Genomic DNA, 22,372 nt, shown 5'->3' on the forward strand with positions numbered 1-22,372 from the left:
TATATATTTTTAAATTGTGGATGTTTAATAAATATAATAATAAACCAAACAAGCATCTTTAGTTTGGCAATACCAAATCCTAATCTCTCAGTTTCTGAATAACAACGTTCCTTCCCGGTGAGCTTCTGAAATGGTATTTTTTTGCCATTAGCAGAAGGAAATTATCTCAACAAAGCTAGAATTTTCTCTAAATTGGTCTCTGTGCTTCTCCAAATCTCCCTCACTGATTATTGCCAGCAAGCCCAAGTATAATGCAGATGACATAAAGACGAAAATGATAATCAAAGAGGGAAAGGGTACAGAAAATAAGGTTTCACCAGCATGAAAACAGGGTGTAACAAATTACTGTCTTCATTACTATATATTTCACTAGAGGGCAGCCTAAACAGACAGCTAAAAGTTAAGGAGAAACTCAAATACAGAAGCAAAATATTATATTTGGATAGAAATATATTCAGCATGGTATATTTGTTTATACACTGTCAGTATTCATGTATTACTAATATTTTATTTACTCCCTCATCTAATTGTTAGGACATTTCAATTTACTTAAAAAAAAAAGCAGGTTTAGAAACAAATGAATTTTATATCATTAAAGACTCGGTGCTAATATGTAAGATTTAAAATATTAAATCATACCAAGATGGCATTACAAAATACCTACTGGCAAGATTATAAAAAATAATTTTACACAAGACATGTGGGCACACTATGCAGTCAACTGCCCACACTGTTGCTTTAATGCAATAAACCATGCTTTTAAATTTAGTGACAATCAACACCAGTAATGCCTATTTAATTACCTGTCCTGCTGCCCTTTTGGTTTTACTTTTGGTATCAGGTATCCCAGCAGGAAACCGTTTGTAACCAAACTGCCTGGTACAAATAAAGCTGCAGGGAAGCTTGAAAGCAGCTAAACTCCTGCCATGTATCAGTTTTTAATGAGGGAGAAGCCCAGAAATCAATCTGCAAGCTACTTAGACATCAGTTCTCCCAGATTTTCTGGGTAATCAACTTGTACTCTATCATCCCAAATAATATATTGCTACCCTACTTTTTCTTAATTAAAAAAATATATATATATCCATTTATATTCATTGTACCTCTTAAAAAGCATAATTAAGAACTACAATTTTTAGTATAATAGTAAATAAATCCATCTTTCTCCCAAAAAACGAGACTCATGTATACAATCTGAAGTAACAGGTAATAACCAAGCTATCCATCACTACTAATCACAATTTTTTTTCTTTCTTCTTTTGTAGTGGGATGGAGAGGGGAATTGAAATGGAAAGCTAATTAAATTTCACTTTTTCATGAAAATATGCTTGAACTTTTTCTCTGTAAACATAAAGTTGTGAAAGTTCCTTAAATTTTACAGTTTCTGTGTTACCAAATTGACTAGCACTAACATGATTCAACAGACTTTCTGTCAAACCACACAATAGATGTTTATACCCTTTGAAGTCAAAGTATTTGATGAATTTAATTTGCTCAACAGTAACCTTGAATTTTACGTGTCCTGAAGAACTTGAAAGCTGTTGAAAGATATGACTCCTTGGCACTCAAGCAGAGCTATGAATTATAGTACAATTGCCCATCTTCATTCTAAATTCACAAAGCTTTCAACATGGCCAAGCGGTACTTTAGTAGAGAGACCTTGGCTTTTCTTGTCATTGCTGTATTTTTCTGTGAGTCACATGGCATGACTCAAGACAATTCATAATCATCACTGAAATATCCTTGACATTTGAGAGTACCGAGAAAGGAAACAACAGCAAGTAAGCCATACAAAGCTTCCAGTGCCAGAGAATCCAATGTTCTAAAGTTCCACAACTCTTGGTGCTTATTCTGTGTTCATTCAGATGAGAAAATAGGGTTTGATGAAAATGGCGTACAATGTGAATACTCATTTATGCATTAAAATTATTCATGTTTTCCCCCATTTCCCCTTGCCACCACAAACTGGTAACTAATTATGAATCAGAATTTAGAACTAGAAGTCTGTAAGACAGAAGAAACCTGAGATTAAAATCTAGGTTATCATATGAATAACTTTATGAATCAGAATTTCCGAGAAAACTCTGTAAAAACTAGAGACTTCTGGGAAGCCTTAAGATTAACATCTATGATATTAAAATAACAGAAACATTGACATTCTCTGACAGGTAGTTTCATTACCCTTCTAGTCAAAGAAACAGGCATAAGTCAGCTTGAGTACATGATTTGGTTATTTTCACTCAGCACAAAGATGATGAAAAAAGAATTTAGCAACCAAGAAACATATATTTCAGATTGATTGCAACTTAAATTCTGTCATCTCTCCTGAGTTTAATGAATGCTCTTTATTCCACAATCAAAAACCCTCAGAACAAAGAACTATGAAAAACAGTTAAGATTTTGAAATAAAAGGGCAGAAATGTAAAATTTATTAGATTTTACAGAGTGTAAGCTGTAAGATAATGGGATTCCAATATTCATACATTTTAAGAGCTTCAAATAGCTGTGCTAAAAAAATGTATATTTTGCTCAAAGCAAGAATATAATTTATCAAAATGGATATTTTGATTCTGTACTGCCCTCCTTATTTAACATTTCATAGTGGGCTTTTTTTTTTTATCTTTACAAACATGTTTCAAAAGAGAAACAACACATTTGCAAGAATAACTGATCTCAATGAAATGTACTGATTATGTGTATGTTAAAGGTGTCTGATGATGGCAGGATGTGTGTCTAATGATGGCACCTGAAACCAAGCAGGAAGAATATAAGCCAAGTTTTTAAAGAAAACTAAATTTGATTGCCAAGATAATTTCAGTTATCTCAAATGCTTGAATCTACTTGTCAAAGACCTGCGTGAAGGCATCCATGCATAATTTTCATTAAGTATCAGAATAACTCTGTGCTGTTAGTACCAATATTATCCCCTCTTTATTGTTGAAGAAACTGTGGCTTAGACCTTATATAGCTAAAAATCGCACAATAGGAAACAACCAAACCAAACTCTTTCTGGCACCTTGGTCGGCAACTCTATTTATTAGAGTATGCCACTTCTAAACATCACGGCTTTGACTTGCTTCGTGGCTCAAAAAATAATTTTAGACTGAATACTAGACAACAAAATATCCTACTGGAGTCAGAAGCACATTATAAGCTGAGAATCAATAATTCTCATGAGCAAATGGTAACTAGGGTTTCTATTTAGAGTATTTTCTGCTTTATCTTCGCACTGGTTTACACTGTATTTTCTTTTCTTCATCATATTTTGTAATAATTTGTTTAAAAGTAGCATTTATAATATCCAGCTGGTGTCAAGTGGATAATTAGATATATAATTTTTCAGGAACACTTACATTGGGCATTCCCTATTTTGGCTTTGAAAATGCAATTAATACTACTATTACCTGCGGTTTTCTATTTTTTTACTAAATAAATTCTAGCTGAAAAACATAAAAGAAAATAAATCCCAGTAAGAAAGAGAAATGGCAATCATCATCTTGCTTCAAGAAAAGCCAGGACTTAATTGTTTTTTTACCATAAATCTTACAGGCTTCTTGAATGTTAAAAACTGACTGGAAGTGTGCAAAGGAAAGAGCATATTTTGGAATACAGCTGAGACTATTTCCTCAGTGGAACAGTTTTATTAGTGGAAGCCCTAAAGTATCTTTGAGTTCTCTTTAACTTTACTTCATCATCTTCCATCAAAACATTACTTTACTCAAGAAGATTCAGGAACCTGTGCCTAGCCATTTTTGGAAAAGGGAAGGAAGAAAGGAAACTAATTTAATATATGAAATCCTAAAATAAAAGAAAGAATTAAGATCCATGGTTCTTCAGAGTCCCAGAGAAATTGTAGACCTATTCTTTAAGATAGGAGGTGGAGGGAGATAGCCAGGGGAAAAAATGAAAGAAAATAAAAGATAAAGGAGTTCAAAAGATTAGATTATAAGCCAATATAAGTTGGCAAAGAAGCTGCCAGAACATAGAGAAAACTGGGAGATACAAAAAAGATAATTTAGCGAAGAAAACAACAAAACATGGATGCAGGTGAAAAGACCGTCATTCCAGACAGGCTTCAGAAAATCATGCCAAATAAAATGTAACTGAATAAAGATGTATTTTTTAAAAACTGTAATAGAGAAGATACCAGTTATGGAAAACAGAAAAGGAGGCCCAACTTACACTAAGTAATATTCTTGAAAAAGAGATCATGAAAAAACTTTATGCAGAAATATTCAAAACTATGCTGGAAGTAAACATCTACATCTCTGAAATGAAATTACAACTTTAGTAAGAAGACATCAAACAATCAACAATCAGATGCATCATTCCTAGCTCAACTTCAAGAACAAAGAATATACCATTAGAGAATCAGTGAAAAAAATCAAGTCAATTCAGGATGGAAACCAGGGGCTAAAACTGGAACAGCTTTAGAGTTCTTGACAGCCACTAAAAATGACAGACTGTGCAGATGACTGTGAAGCAATACCCCAAAATTTTGAGTGGGAAAAATGCCTACTTAGCCAAGGTTTTCTTCAAGTCCAAAATGAAATACTCAGATATTCTCTAACACATAAGAACTCAGAAATTAAAGCATCTCACAGCTCTTCTTGATCAAACTACTTCACAACAAAATCCACTCAATCAAATTATGAATTTAAAGAGAAAACAAAAACAAAAAAATAAGGTGAGTAATGGAGGATCCAGAACCAGGATTAACAATGTGGAAACTACGGTTACACAACATAAGACAAATCTTTATGTAAAAGTAATAATTTAATAAGATTTGGGGATGTATGAAGAAAGTGAGAGAACACAGAAACATGTTAACTTATTCAAAATAGAACACACTCTCTGGTGATAAGTTTGTACATTCTATTATATGACTGTATCTATGAATTTTGTATGTATATCATGAAAAAAATACATGGAAAAAAAGTATAAACAGATAAATTGAACATCATGAGACTCACTAAATATAAACAAGGAATAAACGTAGTTGTGGAGATTAGGGGAGATTTTAATTTTTCTTTTGTAGCTATCTATATCATTTTAATTTTTAATTAATGATATTAAAATATTTTTACAAAAACAAGGTATTATAATTTTAGAAGAAAAGTGATTGAGTAAGCCTGTTTATTGCTGTTATTGCTATTTTGGTATTAACTAAACCCAACTAGATTTTTTTGAGACTCTGGCTGCTTATTATAATTTTCTTTTCTACATCAAATCTATTTACACTCAATCTCTTTTTTCCCAAGCTTTAGAACTGCATTTAGACTCATCACTTTTATTTTCATAATTAATAAGCCCTCCAGTTAGTGTTGGTCAAGCTTTCTTCAGTTTTAACACCCATGAGAGAGAGAGATCATATTCCACTCAGTCACACTGGCTCACTACAGAAGGATTCTCAGTGTCTTGACTTCACCCCCATAGGACATCACTGAGAACCTTGAGGGGAGAATGTAATAGAGAACTTTGAAAAACAGGATTCTAGGTGATTCTTATAAGATCCGCAGGAGAACTGTCCACATGGTGGTGCAACATTATAACAAAGAAAAGCAGTTTTTGCAATGTGGTAATTTTATAATTTTTGGAATCTAATAATTTAGTTAACGTATAATATATGCCATGGCACACAATGCTACAATTCCACGATAGCTGATTTTCTACAACTTTCAGCAATTACAAGCTCTCTTGATTACCTTTTCTCTCAGATCATAATATGCCTTCTAACAAAGCAGAAGCAGGCACCTTGAAATTGCTATGTTACACCCGAATTCATACAAAACCTCACATTTTGTATCACTAATTTTGACTAAAAGTAATGTTTTGCTCTTTTTTTAATCTAGTTGTTACTTGCTCTGCCTGGATTTTATTGTTGCTGCTACATAGACACATTTTTTCATGGGCGGTTTGAGAAAAGCTGCACATTACTTTCTAAATTCAGGTATGTGTTACTTAAACTACTCAGTTTTTATATTTGCCTGACTTACTGGTTTAAAATTCTTACAACTCGTCCATCTTATTTGGTCTCCAAAACGTTTGTGTCAGAAGGATATACAAAGCTACATTTCCCACTATCTTATAAAATTGTGTATTGATTTTTTAAAAAGTCTCACCATTCTCTTCTATCGAATTGACAGTCGAAAATCCTATTTAACTATTATGTATGTGTTGGACCACTACAATTCTGTAAAACAAATTTGTGAATTCCCTAGGACAGTAGAATGGACTCTGTGATTCATAATTTGGTTAATATTTTCAAGATTATTCTGCCTGTGGGATGTCAGTGGTTTGAACAAAGACAGTGGTTATGAAGCTGAAGAGAAATGAATGGTTGCATGATACATACGGAGCTGGAACTGACAGAATTTACATGTGGATTATATGAGGGGTTATGGCAGAGGGAGAAATTAAGGATTACTCCTTAATTTTGGCTAGATGAACTGGGAGAAGGTGATCTCATCCGTGATGGGGAAATTAACAGATCATCAGGATACTGGGGGAGGGAGGAATGGAAACACTTGCTCATCTGGCCATGTTAGCACCATGCAGGTGAGACAGCTAAATGGAAACAGCAAGTGGTCAGTTACTTAAACGAACCTAGAGCTCAGAAAAGACATTTGGGTGGAATCCTATTTAATTTCAAAGCAATGGATGAGGTGTCCTGGGAGAAAGTATGGGCATTAAAGACAAGAGGGCTAAGACTGTGCCCTAAATTTAGGTAATATTAGAGCTACAGTACAGAAAAAAGTACTAAAAAGGAGATTGAGAAGGACTAAATGGTGAGAAAATAGGAATGGGGTTTCCTGAAAACTAACAGAAGAAACTTGTGTTTGAAGAAAGGGGAAATAGGAAATGGTACATTAAAAAGATAGGAAAAGACCAGGTACAAAGATAAACAAAAAATGTCCATAAGACTTGATGACCTGGAGGTAAATGCAACTACTAAGAACAATTTCACCACGGATGAATTTTGCAGTCAGATTGGAGTGGGCTGGCCACTGGGTGAAGGTGAAGATGAAGAGATGGTGTAGGTCTACATCTCTTTTGAGGTTTGCAGAATAAGACAGCAAGGAAATGTGGCAACACTAAAAGAGATAGCAAAAAATTTTTTTTAATGATAGAAGATATGGGAGCCAGTTTGTATGTTGATGACAAAGTAAAAGGAAAACAAAAAGGTTGACTAACTAGAGAGAGAGGATAGCATGGGAAAAACTCCACTGACAGACTGGCTTGGAAGGTTAGAAGATGACCAAAGGCATGAACTTTAAAGAACTAGCGATTTTGCATAAAAGGAGGAATTGGCTATTCCCCTCAATTCCCATAGCATTTTTATCATATGTAATTAGGTCCAGCACTCAAGTCTAGTTACATACTTTTTTAAATTTGTAGATGAATATTCTCTAGGTTTTCTTGTCTTTTTTTTTCTTTAACCTATAAGTTTAAATCGGAGACCTCTTAAAAATGTCTTCCATCTACTTAGAGAATTTTTTTTTTTTTTTTTTTTGCGGTACGCGGGCCTCTCACTGTTGTGGCCTCTCCCGTTGCGGAGCACAGGCTCCAGATGCGCAGGTTCAGCGGCCATGGCTCACAGGCCTAGCCGCTCCACGGCATGTGTGATCTTCCCGGACCGGGGCACGAACCTGCGTCCCCTGCATCGGCAGGCGGACTCTCAACCACTGCGCCACCAGGGAAGCCCAAGACTTCTTTTTTCTGACTAAGCTTTTGATTGCAATATCCACACTCTCAACATTATCCAGACCGTTGTTTCAACAACTTTCCTATATTCTGGACATATAATATCCCTCTACTGAAATTAGTGTACTAAGCCCTCAGTTCTCATGGTCAATTCTCCTAGGTATCTCCCAAAGTCAAAATGTATCCTACTAGTGACTAAACCCCATGACCTACATTAATTGCCTGCATCTTACACTTCGTTGCTTTATTTTAAAGCTCCAAGTTTCATCACTATGGTGTCAATCCTTTAGGAAAAAAGCTCTCCAGGCCAGTTCTTCAACTGCTAAAACATTCTCTTTCCCATAGCAATAGGAACAAAGCCATTAACATATCTATAATTCCATCAAGTTGAAATTATTCCAACATCTAATGTTATTCTGAAGATAAAAATTATCTCTGAGAATAGAGTTATTGCCCCAGGGCTCGGTCCTAAAGGATCTACAGTAAATAGAAATAGTATTAGTGTCTGTACTCCCTGAAGATCTCTTTAGATACAGCTGTTTTGTTTTGATTTGTTTCTGCAAAGATCTTCCAGGGCTGTTTTAGGCACCGAGTAAACCAGAACTTCATACAGACATAAACACAAACATCGATAAGAACAAAAAATTTAGTTAGTCTCATGCTGAGTACTTGTCACTTCCAAATGTAGTCATTCTTCATCAATGCAGTCTTAATACATAAATGGAATGTAAGTAAAATGGGTTTAAGTCAATTCAAAAAGCATTCATCCAATGCCTATTATGTGCAATGTATATTTTCCTCCTTAAGAAGGTATAACCAGCTACACTTAATCATTAAAAAGCAATATGTCAACTTCTCAAAAGAAATAAATCTAGGAGATAGCATCTCCTCTATTAAAATTATCATTTTTTAAGACCTTTCAAAGTGCTAAGTATATTCCCATAAACTATCTCACTTAATTTCAAAACACTTTTTGGAAATACAAATGTATGAGGTCTTCCAATAGAAGCCTTCCAGGCTGAACATGAGCTATGACAATACAGGATTAAAGCTGAAAAATTATCAGAAATCTATTTTCATGCATTCATTTGCTGGAAGCTGACTGACTGTTTCCTAAAAAAGGGAAAAAAGCATAAACAAGTGTTCACAGGGACACTAGTGAAATGAGGATAAGGTAAAAAATAAGTCTCCTCACAGACTCCTAAGGAAAGGTGCTTCTGCCTTCTTTGGGAGAAGAATTAAATAAATGAGAATATGAGAACTAGCTTCAGAGTCTGGTGATTAAAACTGTCTAGGGTTGTAATTTTTGTTAATGGGTTGTATGGGTTCCTTATACATTTTGGAGATTAACCCCTTATCAGATACATGGTTGCCTTGCACTCTGTTGATTGTTCCCTCTGCTGTGCAGAAGCTTTTTAGTTTTATATAGTGCCACTTGTTTCTTTTTGGTTTTGTTGCCTATGCTTTGGTATCATATCCATAAAATCATTGCCAAGAACAATGTCATGAAACTTTTCCTCTATGTTTTGGTCTAGAAGTCTTAGAGTTTCAGGTTTTACCTTTAAGTCTTTAATCCATCACACAGCCAACAAGCATTGGCAAGGATGTAGAGAAACTGGAACTCTTGCACACTGTTGGTGAGAAACCAAAATGGTGTAGCCGCTACACAAAACAGTATGGTTTCTCGAGAAAGTTAAGACTAGAACTGCTGTATAATCCAGCAATCCCACTTCTGGATATATATCCAAAAGACTTAAAATCAGGATCTGGAAGAAATATTATTAACACTCCCATTTTCATTGTACCCTTATTCACAGTAGCTAAGATGTGGAGACAAGCTAAATGTCCATCTACAGATGAATGGATATTAAAAAATGTGGTATATACATATAATACGATATTGTTCAGCCTCTAAAAAGTAGATGATTCTACAATACAATATGCATGGATTTCAAGGACATTAAGCTAAGTGAAATAAGGCAGACACAGAAGGACAAATACTGCATGATTCCACTTACATGAGTTACCTAAAATAGTCAACTTAATAAAATCAAAGACTGGATGGTGGTTACCAGGGGCTGGGGAGGAGGGAGAAATGAGAGTTAGTAATCAACAGGCATAAAATTTCAACTAAGCAACACAAGATAAATAGCTGTGGAGATCTACTGTACAACACTGTACTTGTAGTCAATAATAATGTATTGTACACTTTGTTAAGAGGGTAGGTCTCATGTTGTGTTCTTATCACAATGAAATGTTTTTAAAGAAAAATAAATTTAATATTTTATTCACTGTGGGTTTTCTTATGAACTTTGACTTTTTTAAATAGTACATTAAAATATGATTTATCTAGTTTGAAAAAAAATCTATGGCTGGAAATAGGGTCATTCACCCTTCTTTCTGCACAGACTACACTATGACTCAAGTTCAAGTGCTTTGCAGTTTGGGATGCACCAGTTGACAGCAGCCTGAGCAGAGTGGTATTCTTTCACTGGAGCAACGACAGCAAATCGAGCACCACAGTCATGGGAGCTGGCAGATACTTGCTGGACTAGGCAAACAGCCATCTAGGGACTTGTGTCAACCTGTGTGTGAACCCCTGGGACATACCACAAGGTTTCTAGAAAATATCTTCCTTCGTAGGGAAATAGGGCAAGCACAGAGCATCTTACAAAAATAATTATGCTGGTGGAGACTACAGAACTAAGAGTTTTTACATAAACTGATATTCAAAAGACTGTTATTTTTCTAAAACTGTATTGCAAGTTAGTGGCAAAGCCAACATTTGAAGTATAGATTTGCATAACTCCAAGCCCAGTGTTCTGTAACTATGTCACAGCTATGGGCAAATATATTCAGACTTTTAAAAAGTACAGTTTAAACCAAGTTTTTTTTTTATTATTTCTCCAGTGAAATTAACAATAAATGTTTAGAATAAAAATAGATACCTCAGCACTACAAGTAACTATTTTTAGTTTAAAAATTACTTATAGGCTACTGCACTGTACTATTATGTCTATTATGCATTGTACTAGCCTACAGTTTTTTTAGTAATGCTTTAGCCAACGTTCTTATCCCCAGGAAGTTTACATTTTAGTGCTGAAAAAATGTGGAAAAAGGAAAATTATACAGGGAGTACGTACTTGAATATGAATATATACTGGACATTAGAGGGCCATATAAAACAGACAACAAATCCAAGATTGGTGGATCAAAGCCAAAAGGAAATTGGGGAGAGATGAGAGAAATTTCTAGGCAGAGATTATCAAAAGGTCTGAGGATGAAGGAAAGAATATTGTCTTAGGGAACCATCAAATAATTTACTCTGTTTTGGACTCAGAATTTCAGGAGAACGGTAATAGCTGCTGGGGAAATGTTCCAGTAGAAATGTATGAAAAATAAGATGGGGCCGGATCATGAAGGGCCTGTATATCATTTATGCTAAATGGAAAGTAACTGAAGATTTTTAAATAAGGAAATGAAGTGGACAAAAGTTTATAGAGCAAATCTTTGTAAACTATGCAGTAATTTTTAATGCTTATACATTTTTCTTCATCTTTTTTAGTTCTTTTGTGGTTGAGACATTTTTAATATAGTAAACCCCACCTTAATGCAAATAAGTGGTGTCCAAAAATTTTAATTAAATGTAGCTCAAGTTATAGAGAGGTTAATGAAATACCTAAGTTCAAAAGCTCTCTGTGACAACTACAATTTGATACCTGCAGATGGCAATAAATAACTCTAGCTTTAATATCAATGAGGTATTGATATCTGTGTGTTCTTCATGGCTACAATTTTTAGAATATTGGCAGCAATTCCTGGAATCTCCCACTAATTTAACAATGTTTTCATCAGCTCAATACCAGGACACTGAGGCAGCAGATTAGACTTGAAAAACATAAAGACCCCATCCACCTCCCCATTTCCCAAGTTAGAGATGCCTGCCCTTTCTAACTCCTTTCTACCTTCCTGAGAGCGGGACAAAAAAGAAAGAAAGAAATTTACCCAGCTCCAATCAGATCTAAGTTTGCATTATCCCAGGACATGCTGTCATGATGTCTTACTTAGGGAGTTCTAATGTATCATCATGTGCTATCATGTGACCTTCGTTTTAAAAGAAATAATACTGAGAACAGGAAGATCATTAGAACATATTAAACATTATTAAAAATAAAACCAAGATTATTGGCTAGGTAATAACTGGATAAATATTTTGCTTCTTCTTTTATTCAACATAAGAAACAAAAGAGAGGGGTTATCATCCAGGATAATTAATAATTTAAAGCCCACGGTTACTATTTCCTACTCTGCTATCTTATAATGCTCTTACCATGGGCATTTATATGTATGTGTAAGCAAAAAGAATATGGTACCATGAATTTGCCTGGCTCTTTTCTACTAAAATGGTTTCCCACAATTTGAGGGTAAATCAGTTTTGCATTGTGGCTCCTTTTCATCTATCTTGATGATGAGGAGAAACTGACAAAACTCTTTAAAAAAAGTAGTAGTAAAAAATTGATTGTTTCTCTACATAAGAACTGTTGCATAATATGTAAGCTCTTGATTCCAAAAGGACAATTCAACCAAATGTAGAAACTAAAAAAGACTAAATCCAGCTAGAGACTAAAATCATTTTGATAATCTATTAAATTCATTCATTCATTAAGACAATGCCGCTCCCCCCTACTTTTTTTTTTTTTTAATTTTAAGAGTTTATTTGAGCAAAAATCAATTTGAATCAGGCAGCATCCAATCTATCAGATAGAAAGGAGCTCTGAGGAACTGTACAAAATGAAAGACTTTTACAGCAGAAGAGAGTGGGGAAAAGGAAATTGTACTAGGCAAAAAAGGCAGGTTAGTTATTGCAAGGTTACTGTCCTTTAGAGGATGGCAGGGGTCTATCAGGCAGATTCCTAATTAGGGTTCATCAGGTAATTCCTGACCAACTGGTTTAAGATTCCATTTCTAGGAGAGTTGAAACTGTAAGTTAAGTCATGGTTTGGTGATGTGGGGCTTAGCATATGTGTCTCCATTTGGGGTTGATTGTCTTTTTTTTTTTTTCCTTAGCAATAGTTCTGACTTTTCCAGACTGTCACATAGTTAGAATCATATCGTATGTAGTCTTTTCAGATTGGCTTCTTTAATTTAGTAATATGCATTTTAGGTTCCTCCACGTGTTTTCACGGCTTGATAGATCATTTCTTTTTAGTGCCGAATAATACTCATTGTCTGTAAGTACTCCCCACTTGTTATTCCTAAAAAGCCAGCACTTCTGTATCCTGAACCTGCACAATTCTAATTTAGAATAGTGTTTCTCTTTATATATTGTAACCAAAATAAAGACAGTATGATTTCATAGTTCCCATAGTCACAACTGTTTGTGCTGCAATCAACAGAGGTGATGTTATTTCATGAAATGATTAGGATAGATGAAATAATAAAATACAGAATGCCAGTGCCTATTAATTTAACTCATATAAACACAAAATTCTACATAGTACAACTTTTAAAGCAACATTTCAAAATATGATTTGAGTAAGGTAATTTTTAAAAAATATATGTATATAATTAAAACTCAATTAGGAGAATTAAATTAGCCTGATTAACACTCAATAACATTCAACTTCACTAGAAAAATTCCCACCATCTCATTTAGTTTCTCTGTGAAGCTGGAGCTAAAAAAGGCTCCCTAAATGTTTTATTTACTGCCCAATTTCTAGACTGTCTGTACTCAGCATTCACAATAACAAGCCGATGCTAATAAGCCATACATAAAGATCCTACTTATTAAAATACAAATTAGGCACCCCTTATGTTTATACATGTGTACGTACGATTAATATCGCAGGCTTAGTTGGAAACAAAATTGCTTTAGTTAACCAACCATTGCAATGCAATCAAAAGAGATTTCAAAAGCAACTGGAAAAGATCTGTTCAGTAGAAATAATAGCAATTATTTTATGCAGAACAATTAATTTTCCAAGCTCCTTTTTCCTTCTCCCACCTGCCCTTAATAAAATAATTTGTCCATCATAAGTGACATGAGAGGTGCCCTTTAATGCCAGTAAGTTGCATGCAGACCTGAAAGGCAGCTGGTAGATGCAGCTTATTTACAAATATTGGTTTGAACTTGTAAATGCATGACCGCATAAATCTTGATCCATTTAAAGTGTATGCCCTTTGTTCCCTCAATTGTACGTCCAATTGGGAATTGAGTGGAGCTGAGGGAGAGTGTGAATTACAGGAGCCCTTTCTTGTTGCCAGCATTTTAGTATTTTGCCTTTTGTTCTTGTTGTTCTTGAGATTTCTCTACACTACAGAGTACAGAATGTTAATCAACATTTTGCCTAAGTAATGTTAATGAAACTTCCCTACTTATACTAGAGGGAAGAATCGGCATATTATATTTCATTTTGAAATGCTAATGTACCTTTTAGGAAATTATTTCTGCCTTCTAAATCATCCTAGTGTTAAATTATTAAAGGGTGGCATTAAAGAAGTATTGCACTGATACATAGTTAAATGCCTTAGAAGATAAAAGGCTTATAAAGTTTAAAACAAGGACCTTTTGGAGTATGGCAGCATTTAACTTCAAATTAAACATTTTTAAATGTTTGGTTAAGATATTGACAAAATTTCTGATTGTTTTGTATGTAATCACAAAATAAAGAGACATTTAATGTTGACGATTTCTAATTTCCAACCATGCATGAATTTGATTTTTATTATGGTCTTGAAGGATGTGTTTAACCTTATTGTATGTATATGAACTGAATCATCATCTAGTTTATCAGAAAAGAAACGAGGAAAAAGGGAAAAAGGGTCGCTTATTTTTGCACTATTTACTTATTTGAATTTGAAGGCAATCTTCTTTCAGGTTCTATTCTTCAAATATAAAATCACTACTATCTCAACTGTCTATCACCTATGGTATTTCAAAGGGAAGTGCTATTGTAAAGGCTTTAGGGAAAATATCAATTGTCAACATGCAAACTGTGACAGATATGTGTCCTGTGAACATCATTTACAGTCCATCAAGAAGGGTACTGGGGAAATGAGTTGACAGGGCTCTAAAGTTCTCTAATTTGTTTTCCCTTTAACAGTCTCTTCTAATGTCAACCAGTACATTCACAAGTCCTAAATAAATTGTGAGGTGACCTAAGGGGAAATTTAAAACAGAATTTGTTCAAGAATTCTCCCACACGGTGACGACTATTTGCTAAGAACTCCTAACATTTACTGGGTAAACAATGTATTTTCTATTTAACCATAGATCTAGTAATGGTATCTGTGTCATTGTGGAACTGATTTGTCCTCTTGCATGACTTTTCCTAGCAATACTTCTGTTTGGATATAGGCACTGAGAGAACAGATAAAAGGAGTTACGTTTCAAGGTAAATTTTTACACATTTTGACATCCGACAAATATGAATACTGCTTAAAATTGTTGGCGCATCACAATTTAATTAGCTTCTTTTTTTCTTTCTTACCCTTACAATTGATGATGGTTTGGATTCAGTAAAATAGAGTAATGGCTAGCACACGCTGAGAGTTGCTGTGTCATCTACAGTGGTCACCCATTACTTTTGTAAGGAAAAATAAATCACTGCCAAAATGTTAACTTCGTGTTAATGAGCCAATATATCCGGGAAAGGAAACTTTATATACTACATTCCTATTTGTAAAGTTACTTTTAACACATCATTTCTCCCTAGAAAGCTGGAAAAGACATACAACCAATAAATGACTACATGAAATATTACCAAATTCCCTTAATGCAAGAAAAGCTTTTTGAAACAGCAATAGAATCTATATACTATGCAATCTGATTTGATGAACTTAATGATTTTTTGGATTCTCAGAAGTACTCAGGATTTAAACTAAAACAGCGCCAATTTATATACCAAGACTAGGCAAAATACAACATCTAACTTCACAACTATTATGCCTTTACACTGCTTTTACTATGCCACCTCTAAGACGGAGAAGAAAAGTAAATGTCACTAATTATTAGTTCTCGAATGGATATTTATTGGGATAAATTACTTTGGCTGTTTTTGGTCTATTCAAGACACACAAAAAAATGCAGGTTTTCTTTCCTTACATCTAACAGCAACAAACTGCACTGTAAAATCTTCACTGGATGAGCTTAAAATTTGTCCTCTATACTCAGAAAGGTTGTGTTTTTAACTTAATCACTGATTTTTTCTTTATATATTATGGATGACATATTGATCTTTCTTAATGTACCTATAACAAACAATTGTGGATTAAGCCAGTACCTACATGATACCAACAAATCAGGCAATATGATCAATTCAGGTGAAAGAATCAAACTGACAGTCAAATAGAGTCTCAACTGAGTAGACTAAGAGTTTACTTAAGAAATATAAATTTGTGGAAAAGACAGTAAAAATAAATAATATCAGAATCATCAAGCATGAAATACTATTTAACTGTTATCCTATATTATTAGTGAATGAAGTATCATTTTCTATATTTTCCTTTGATAGACAATAAAATCACATAAACACGAAGTAAAAGTGTCAACTCCTAAACCTCAGTTTAGTTTCTATTGAGCCACAACTTTCTTACCTTCAAATCTGAGATGTCTTGCAAAACATTCAAAGACAATTGAACAGTATTATCAAGCTGTCACTCAAACTCTAATCGTATGTTAAATGGGGCGAGGGGGGTTAACATCCCCCAAATGAGCTGTCTGGAATTTTTCTTTGATCAGAAACTAAAGAACTGTTGGTGGGAATGTAAATTGATACAGCCACTATGGAGAACAGTATGGAGGTTCCTCAAAAAACTAAAAATAGAACTACCATACGACCCAGCAATTCCACTACTGGGCATATACCCTGAGAAAACCATAATTCAAAAAGAGTCATGTACCACAACGTTCACTACAGCTCTATTTACAATAGCCAGGACATGGAAGCAACCTAAGTGTCCATCAACAGATGAATGGATAAAGAAGATGTGGCACATATATACAATGGAATACTATTGAGCCATAAAAAGAAACGAAATTGAGTTATTTGTATTGAGGTGGATGGACCTAGAGTCTGTCATACAGAGTGAAGTAAGTCAGAAAGAGAAAAACAAATATTGTATGCTGACATATATATATATATATATATAAAATCTAAAAAAAAAAGGTTCTAAAGAACCTAGGGACAGGACAGGAAGAAAGACGCAGACATACAGAATGGACTTGAGGACACAGGGCGGGGGAAGGGTAAGCTGGGACGAAGTGAGAGAGTGGCATGGACATATATACACTACCAAACGTAAAATAGATAGCTAGTGGGAAGCATCTGCGTAGCACAGGGAGATCAGCTCGGTGCTTTGTGACCACCTAGAGGGATGGGATAGGGAGGGTGGAAGGGAGACACAGGAGGGAGGAGATATGGGGATATATGCATACATACAGCTGATTCACTTTGTTATACAGCAGAAACACAACATTGTAAAGCAATTATACTCCAATAAAGATGTTAAAAAAAAAAGAAACTAAAGAGATTTTCACTATAAATGATACAATTCAAATATGTAACAGAAGTATTTTAACTATTAAGGTCAGGCTTCTTCATTGTGTACCACGGATGCAAGAAGATATAACAGATAGCTAGAGACGAGATGGAGGGAGGGAGGGAGGAAGGAAGGAAGGAGGGAAGGAACTCATCACAAGAAGAATTTCTGCAATTTGTATAATTAGCCCAGTGACTCTTGGAGCACAAAAGCAGTTTATCAAAAAAATAGGTGCAGAAGTTAATATCAGCTGACATTTCTAAAAGCAGGCCAGAGCAGACGAAGGATAACTTCTAACTAATGTGGAGCAAGTTAAATTTTAAGAGGCTTTAATGCATCTGTTCTAACTTTAATTGCATAGTCCACTGTCAAAGTGACTACAATATGCATGTCACTTCTTAAAAAATGTCACTTGTTTTTCAATTAGTATATTCATAATACCTATAAAGATTATTCAAATGCTATAATTTAATGTTATTTTTCTGTTATTAATTTTATAAATATCTTTGAGTATGAGAATATTTCAAGGTATTTTTTTAAAGCAACGAAGTACAGCTAGCTGTTTTTGGTCCCATAATACCTTAAGAGTCCATCACTAAAAAAATATTTTAAATGAAATCATAATTATCCAAACACAAAACATCGATGTACTTATTAAATCAAGTGGTTAAAAAGGGTCCTTACTGCAAAATCCTCCCTCCACTGGTGGGCTGCTTGAACTTTCTCGGCTTCCAAAGCCAGGCGCTGGAAAGAAAACAAGAAATCTTAGAATTCAAATGACCACATGAATACATAATTGTTATATAGTGCTTGGGTTTTCAAATCAATTATTAAGACACATAAAAAAGAAGAGATTCCTTATTTGTGATTCATAAATTCTAAATCATTTAATACTTTAATTTACTGAAGTTGATACATATATATTTACTCTTCAGTAATATAAATAGCATAGTATTCTTGAATACCATTAAGTTTACTACCTCTGCCATCACTGGCAGTAGTGTCCACTTCCAGTGCTTTCTATCAATGACTAACATTTCATTTTTTTTTTAAACAAAAGCTTTGATCACTATATTAATCCTAGTAGAATATTGCTTTTCATAAATACCCTTATAGCATATATTTCTATATAACTGGAAATGAAATAACAATGAGAATCAATAAATATGTGCTAAGTGCTGTATAGGCACCTTCTTAATAGCATTTTTAGTTTTTTACCAAAAGCCACAAAAATGTAATAATTTTCTCCTTGCTAAAGTACATTCTTAAGAGTTTATTCAAATACCCATGAGTAACAAACAATCATAATCCACACATCTGAAAAGGCTTTATTTCCCCTTCACTCTTATATGCCAAAGTCGTTGGAGAATTCTAGCCTGACCTATTTTCCTTTAGCACTTTTAAAATGTTATTCCGTTAGGTTCAGCTGGAGACGAAATGCCTATTGTCAGCCTGCTAATGACTTTTTGTGGATAAATTCTTTTTTTTCCCCCTTGTCTAATAGTTTTTAGAGTTTTCTCTTTGTATTTTCCAGTGTTATTATCATATTCTCCGTGTGCTAAACTTTCACAAGACACAGTAACATTTAGTGATTAAGAACAGATTTGAAAGCTGACTGCCTGGGTTTAAATACCAACCCTGCTGCATACCAGCTGTGCAAACTTCGGAAAAGTTAAGTCTCTCCTTCCCTTTTCTAATAGGAATAATGTCAAAATCTGCCTCATGAGTTGTTGAAAGGATTAAATGAGATACTATATATAAAGTGCTTAGAACAGTGCCTGGCAGACAGTAAGCAAATATACATGTCAGCTATCTAACTATGAAGGACAATTAAGATTCCATTTGTACACTGTGTCCCTTGAGTACTGAGTTCACCTGTAGCCTGTCCCCCACACAGCTAGGAGACAGGCAAAATGGGACAAGTATATCAGTAAATATAATAAATGTATTAAACTCATTTATTAGGAGATAGAAATGATCAGGTTAGGTTTCAGAAAAGTATAATCTCATAGTGGTTTGTTGATTCACGTTTTTGATCTTTCACTATGAACTATACTTCAGTGTGTGCTCTTGATGTGGAAGTCTTGCCCACACTGGGGAATGGAAACATCCCTTTCGACTAGTTTTATATTAGTGTATTGGCTTTTATTCCCTCTTCTTTAATATTATAATCATTTTTCTAAACTCTTACATAGGTATTACCAATGACTAAAAAATACTGACTAGTGGGAAATCTCAAGTTAAGAACCCCTAAACTAAATCAATTTAAAGGAAAAATTCTCCAGTGTGCTTAAATGACAATGGTTTCAGTTTATCAACTACTAGACAGCAAGGGAACATAAAAGAAGCTAGTAAATGTAAGATATTGTAGCAGGGAGAGTAACCCAGAAAAGGTTCTCTATCCCTACAAGGTCAAAAACCTAAAAAGAGAAAAACCAAGGGAAAAATGTATACATCTCAGTAATATTTATCACAATATTTTTGGAAACTCAAATTCTGTGTGAAAATGTTGCAAAAAAGTGAATAAAATGGCAAAACAAATGGAAATGGAAGCCATTTCTTTATAGGAAAACTTTAGTAGGGAAGATAGAAAAAGAAAAGACAGATGAGAAAATAACACAAAGGCATATTTGTGACAAAATTCAGAACATAAGTCTTCCCTCATTTTTAACAGGCCACATAAGAACAACTAAATTGTTCATATGTATGGGGCCAATAATAAAATTAAGCATTTTGTGAATTTAAACAAAATACTGGGTAAAATATAAATAAGTTAAATATTTTTTTAGATTAAGAAATATTAGAACTCTAAAATGTGTTGAAGAGGGATATTAACATGTTTTCCTCACGAGACACACAGAAGGAGGCTGCCACCCAACAAACAAAACACACTGGGGGGCATTCACCCACAACGCCATACGTGGTTTGCAAGACACCAGCTCTAACTCAAACCATGCTGTTCTCTACTCTGGAGAGCAGGAGAAGGTATAACTTAATGATCTGACTCAGAATCACATGGCTTATAATATGAACTTAATCCATGTTTAATAAGCCAGAGTGACAGTAATCATCACAGTTAATTATTTCTAGAAAAAAGAAGTTAAAGAGGGATGAACAATGGTCACAAACTATCAGACAATTCTCCTAGGGGGAGGAGAGTCCAAATCATCTTTATTTCTAATATATATAAACACTAATTTTATCAAGTAAATGATATTTATTGCAAGATTCTGAGATAGTTTTAGAAACCTAAAGACCTGTAGTTATGTATAAGAAAAAAAAAGTGTATTTTAAAAGGTTAATTTAGAGCTGGAAAAGTTGCTAAATATTATATATCCCCAGCTTGGAAGTCTAGGGATACATAATCATGAAAATGCACTACTATTATCTTCTTTTTTCATGAAGAAATTAGTAATTTTTTTTTTTTTTACCTAGCAGATTTCACGACAAACCAAAATACAGAACTTTAGAGACTCAGCCTACCTCGGGGAGTGATACAAATAGTTGCTGATGGTGCTTTTTCTTGTGGCAAAAGACCAGCTAGTCATGACTCATAGAAAACTGACATGTCTTCTGGACACTGCAAGTCCCTAATTAACTTCTATTCTAGTCAAGTGATATTTTATTTTTAAAGCCAATGACCTACCGTTAAATGCCACAGGCAAATTGTGTTAAGACTGATAAAATTCCTACCTAATAAAATGTGAATATTTGCTCGGTAGGACATCCCTGTTTCCATAGTTAGCTATAGATATATAAAAATAGACCCACAGCAATAACCTACTTCAGAAAAAGAAAATGTATCTTTTCTCATTTAATTCATAGTACAGTTTAATATAGTATCAAACATTAAAACCAGGCGGAGAATCAGAGAGAAACAAAAAACCCAGTTCAGCATAAATACCTACAACAGAAAATTGAAAATTCTGCTCATATTAAGGTAAGTGAGAAAGTTTCATTAAACGGCTTTATTATAAATGAAACAGCACATGTATATATGAAAATCCTTTGGGTATGGAATGATAAGTATATATACAATGTCATAAAGGTAATAATAATATGTACATCCCTACCTACCTACTGGTTTGAGCATTTAAAATAAAAACTCATTTTAAAGACTTTTAAGGACTCACAAGTTTAACGAAATGGACTTGAACATAAGCCTTCTGACTCCAAAGCTTATTCTTATTCCACAAGACCAATCTTTAGTTCCCACTAAACCCATCAAAGTGTTAACATCACTTGGCATTCATAGAATACATGAAGACATAGTAGTATCAAAATAAAAAACACTGGTAGAAAACTATTTCAGATTAATGGAAAATTTCCCAGTAATTTTTAGAATTTTCTAAAGGCAAATTCTAAAAACAGCACAACATGTCGTATGTCAATTTGGAAACTATCTTTATATAAGTCTTGCCCTCAAATCCTGAGAGAATGCTGCTATTCAGAGAAAAAGCTCTTGATATGCAGTGATCTGCAAGGAAAAAAAGAAAAACAAAAAAGAAAGAAATAGATAATGGGAGAGGTTTTATCAGATCAGAGAAAGATCAGCTCCCTTGAAGGCCTATTCATTCTCAACCTTCACCTTTTTGTCATCTTTATCTCTTCCACTAGCATTGCATCTGGCAAGTGACATGAAAGTTTAATAAAAGCAGTATAACTGTACAGTATAAAAAGAAATAATTCTATCATTCTCCTTAACAATACTTAAATGTATTTTTTTCTTGGAAATAAGAGTATTTTCCAAACCTGTAAATAACTTGCTTCCTAGACTGTATGTTTATTGCAGATGAAAAATAAAGTTCTCTGAAACATTTAATTACAAAGAATTTTGTTTTGAAAGTAAACCTTCAGGGATCATATGACAGTTCCATTAGACTCCAACAATGTTGGTACTTATATTAATAATATCAAGAATTGAAATATCATTCAAAGAAACATCTCTAATTCAAAACAATTTCTTTGGCTAGTGTATGTCAAGATTTTTCAGACTTACCAGTAAAATATGTGTGTGTTATATGATTAATGTTCAAATAGCTAACACTCAATAAGGATGAACAAATTATTGTATTATGCCTCTGTTGACAAGTTTTCCCTAACCTCATCAAATGCTCTTAACGTATCA

General features: G+C 34.0%; 1 protein-coding gene across 9 annotated transcripts in view; it reads right to left on the reverse strand.

Moving 5' to 3' along the window:
- CACNA2D1 (calcium voltage-gated channel auxiliary subunit alpha2delta 1) overlaps positions 1-22,372 on the reverse strand; it is a gene marked incomplete at both ends in the record, with an annotated part of 512,237 nt that overhangs the window by 224,166 nt on the left and 265,699 nt on the right. For all 9 annotated transcript variants that reach the window (XM_082846527.1, XM_082846526.1, XM_082846525.1 and 6 more), the window contains one exon: positions 17,929-17,988. In XM_082846527.1, coding sequence (XP_082702653.1) covers positions 17,929-17,988 — 60 coding nt within the window. The remainder of the gene's footprint in view (positions 1-17,928; positions 17,989-22,372) is intronic.

The sequence above is a fragment of the Leucopleurus acutus genome (genome assembly GCF_964270905.1).
Source record: "Leucopleurus acutus genome assembly, chromosome: 9".
Classification (NCBI taxonomy): Eukaryota; Metazoa; Chordata; class Mammalia; order Artiodactyla; family Delphinidae; genus Leucopleurus; species Leucopleurus acutus.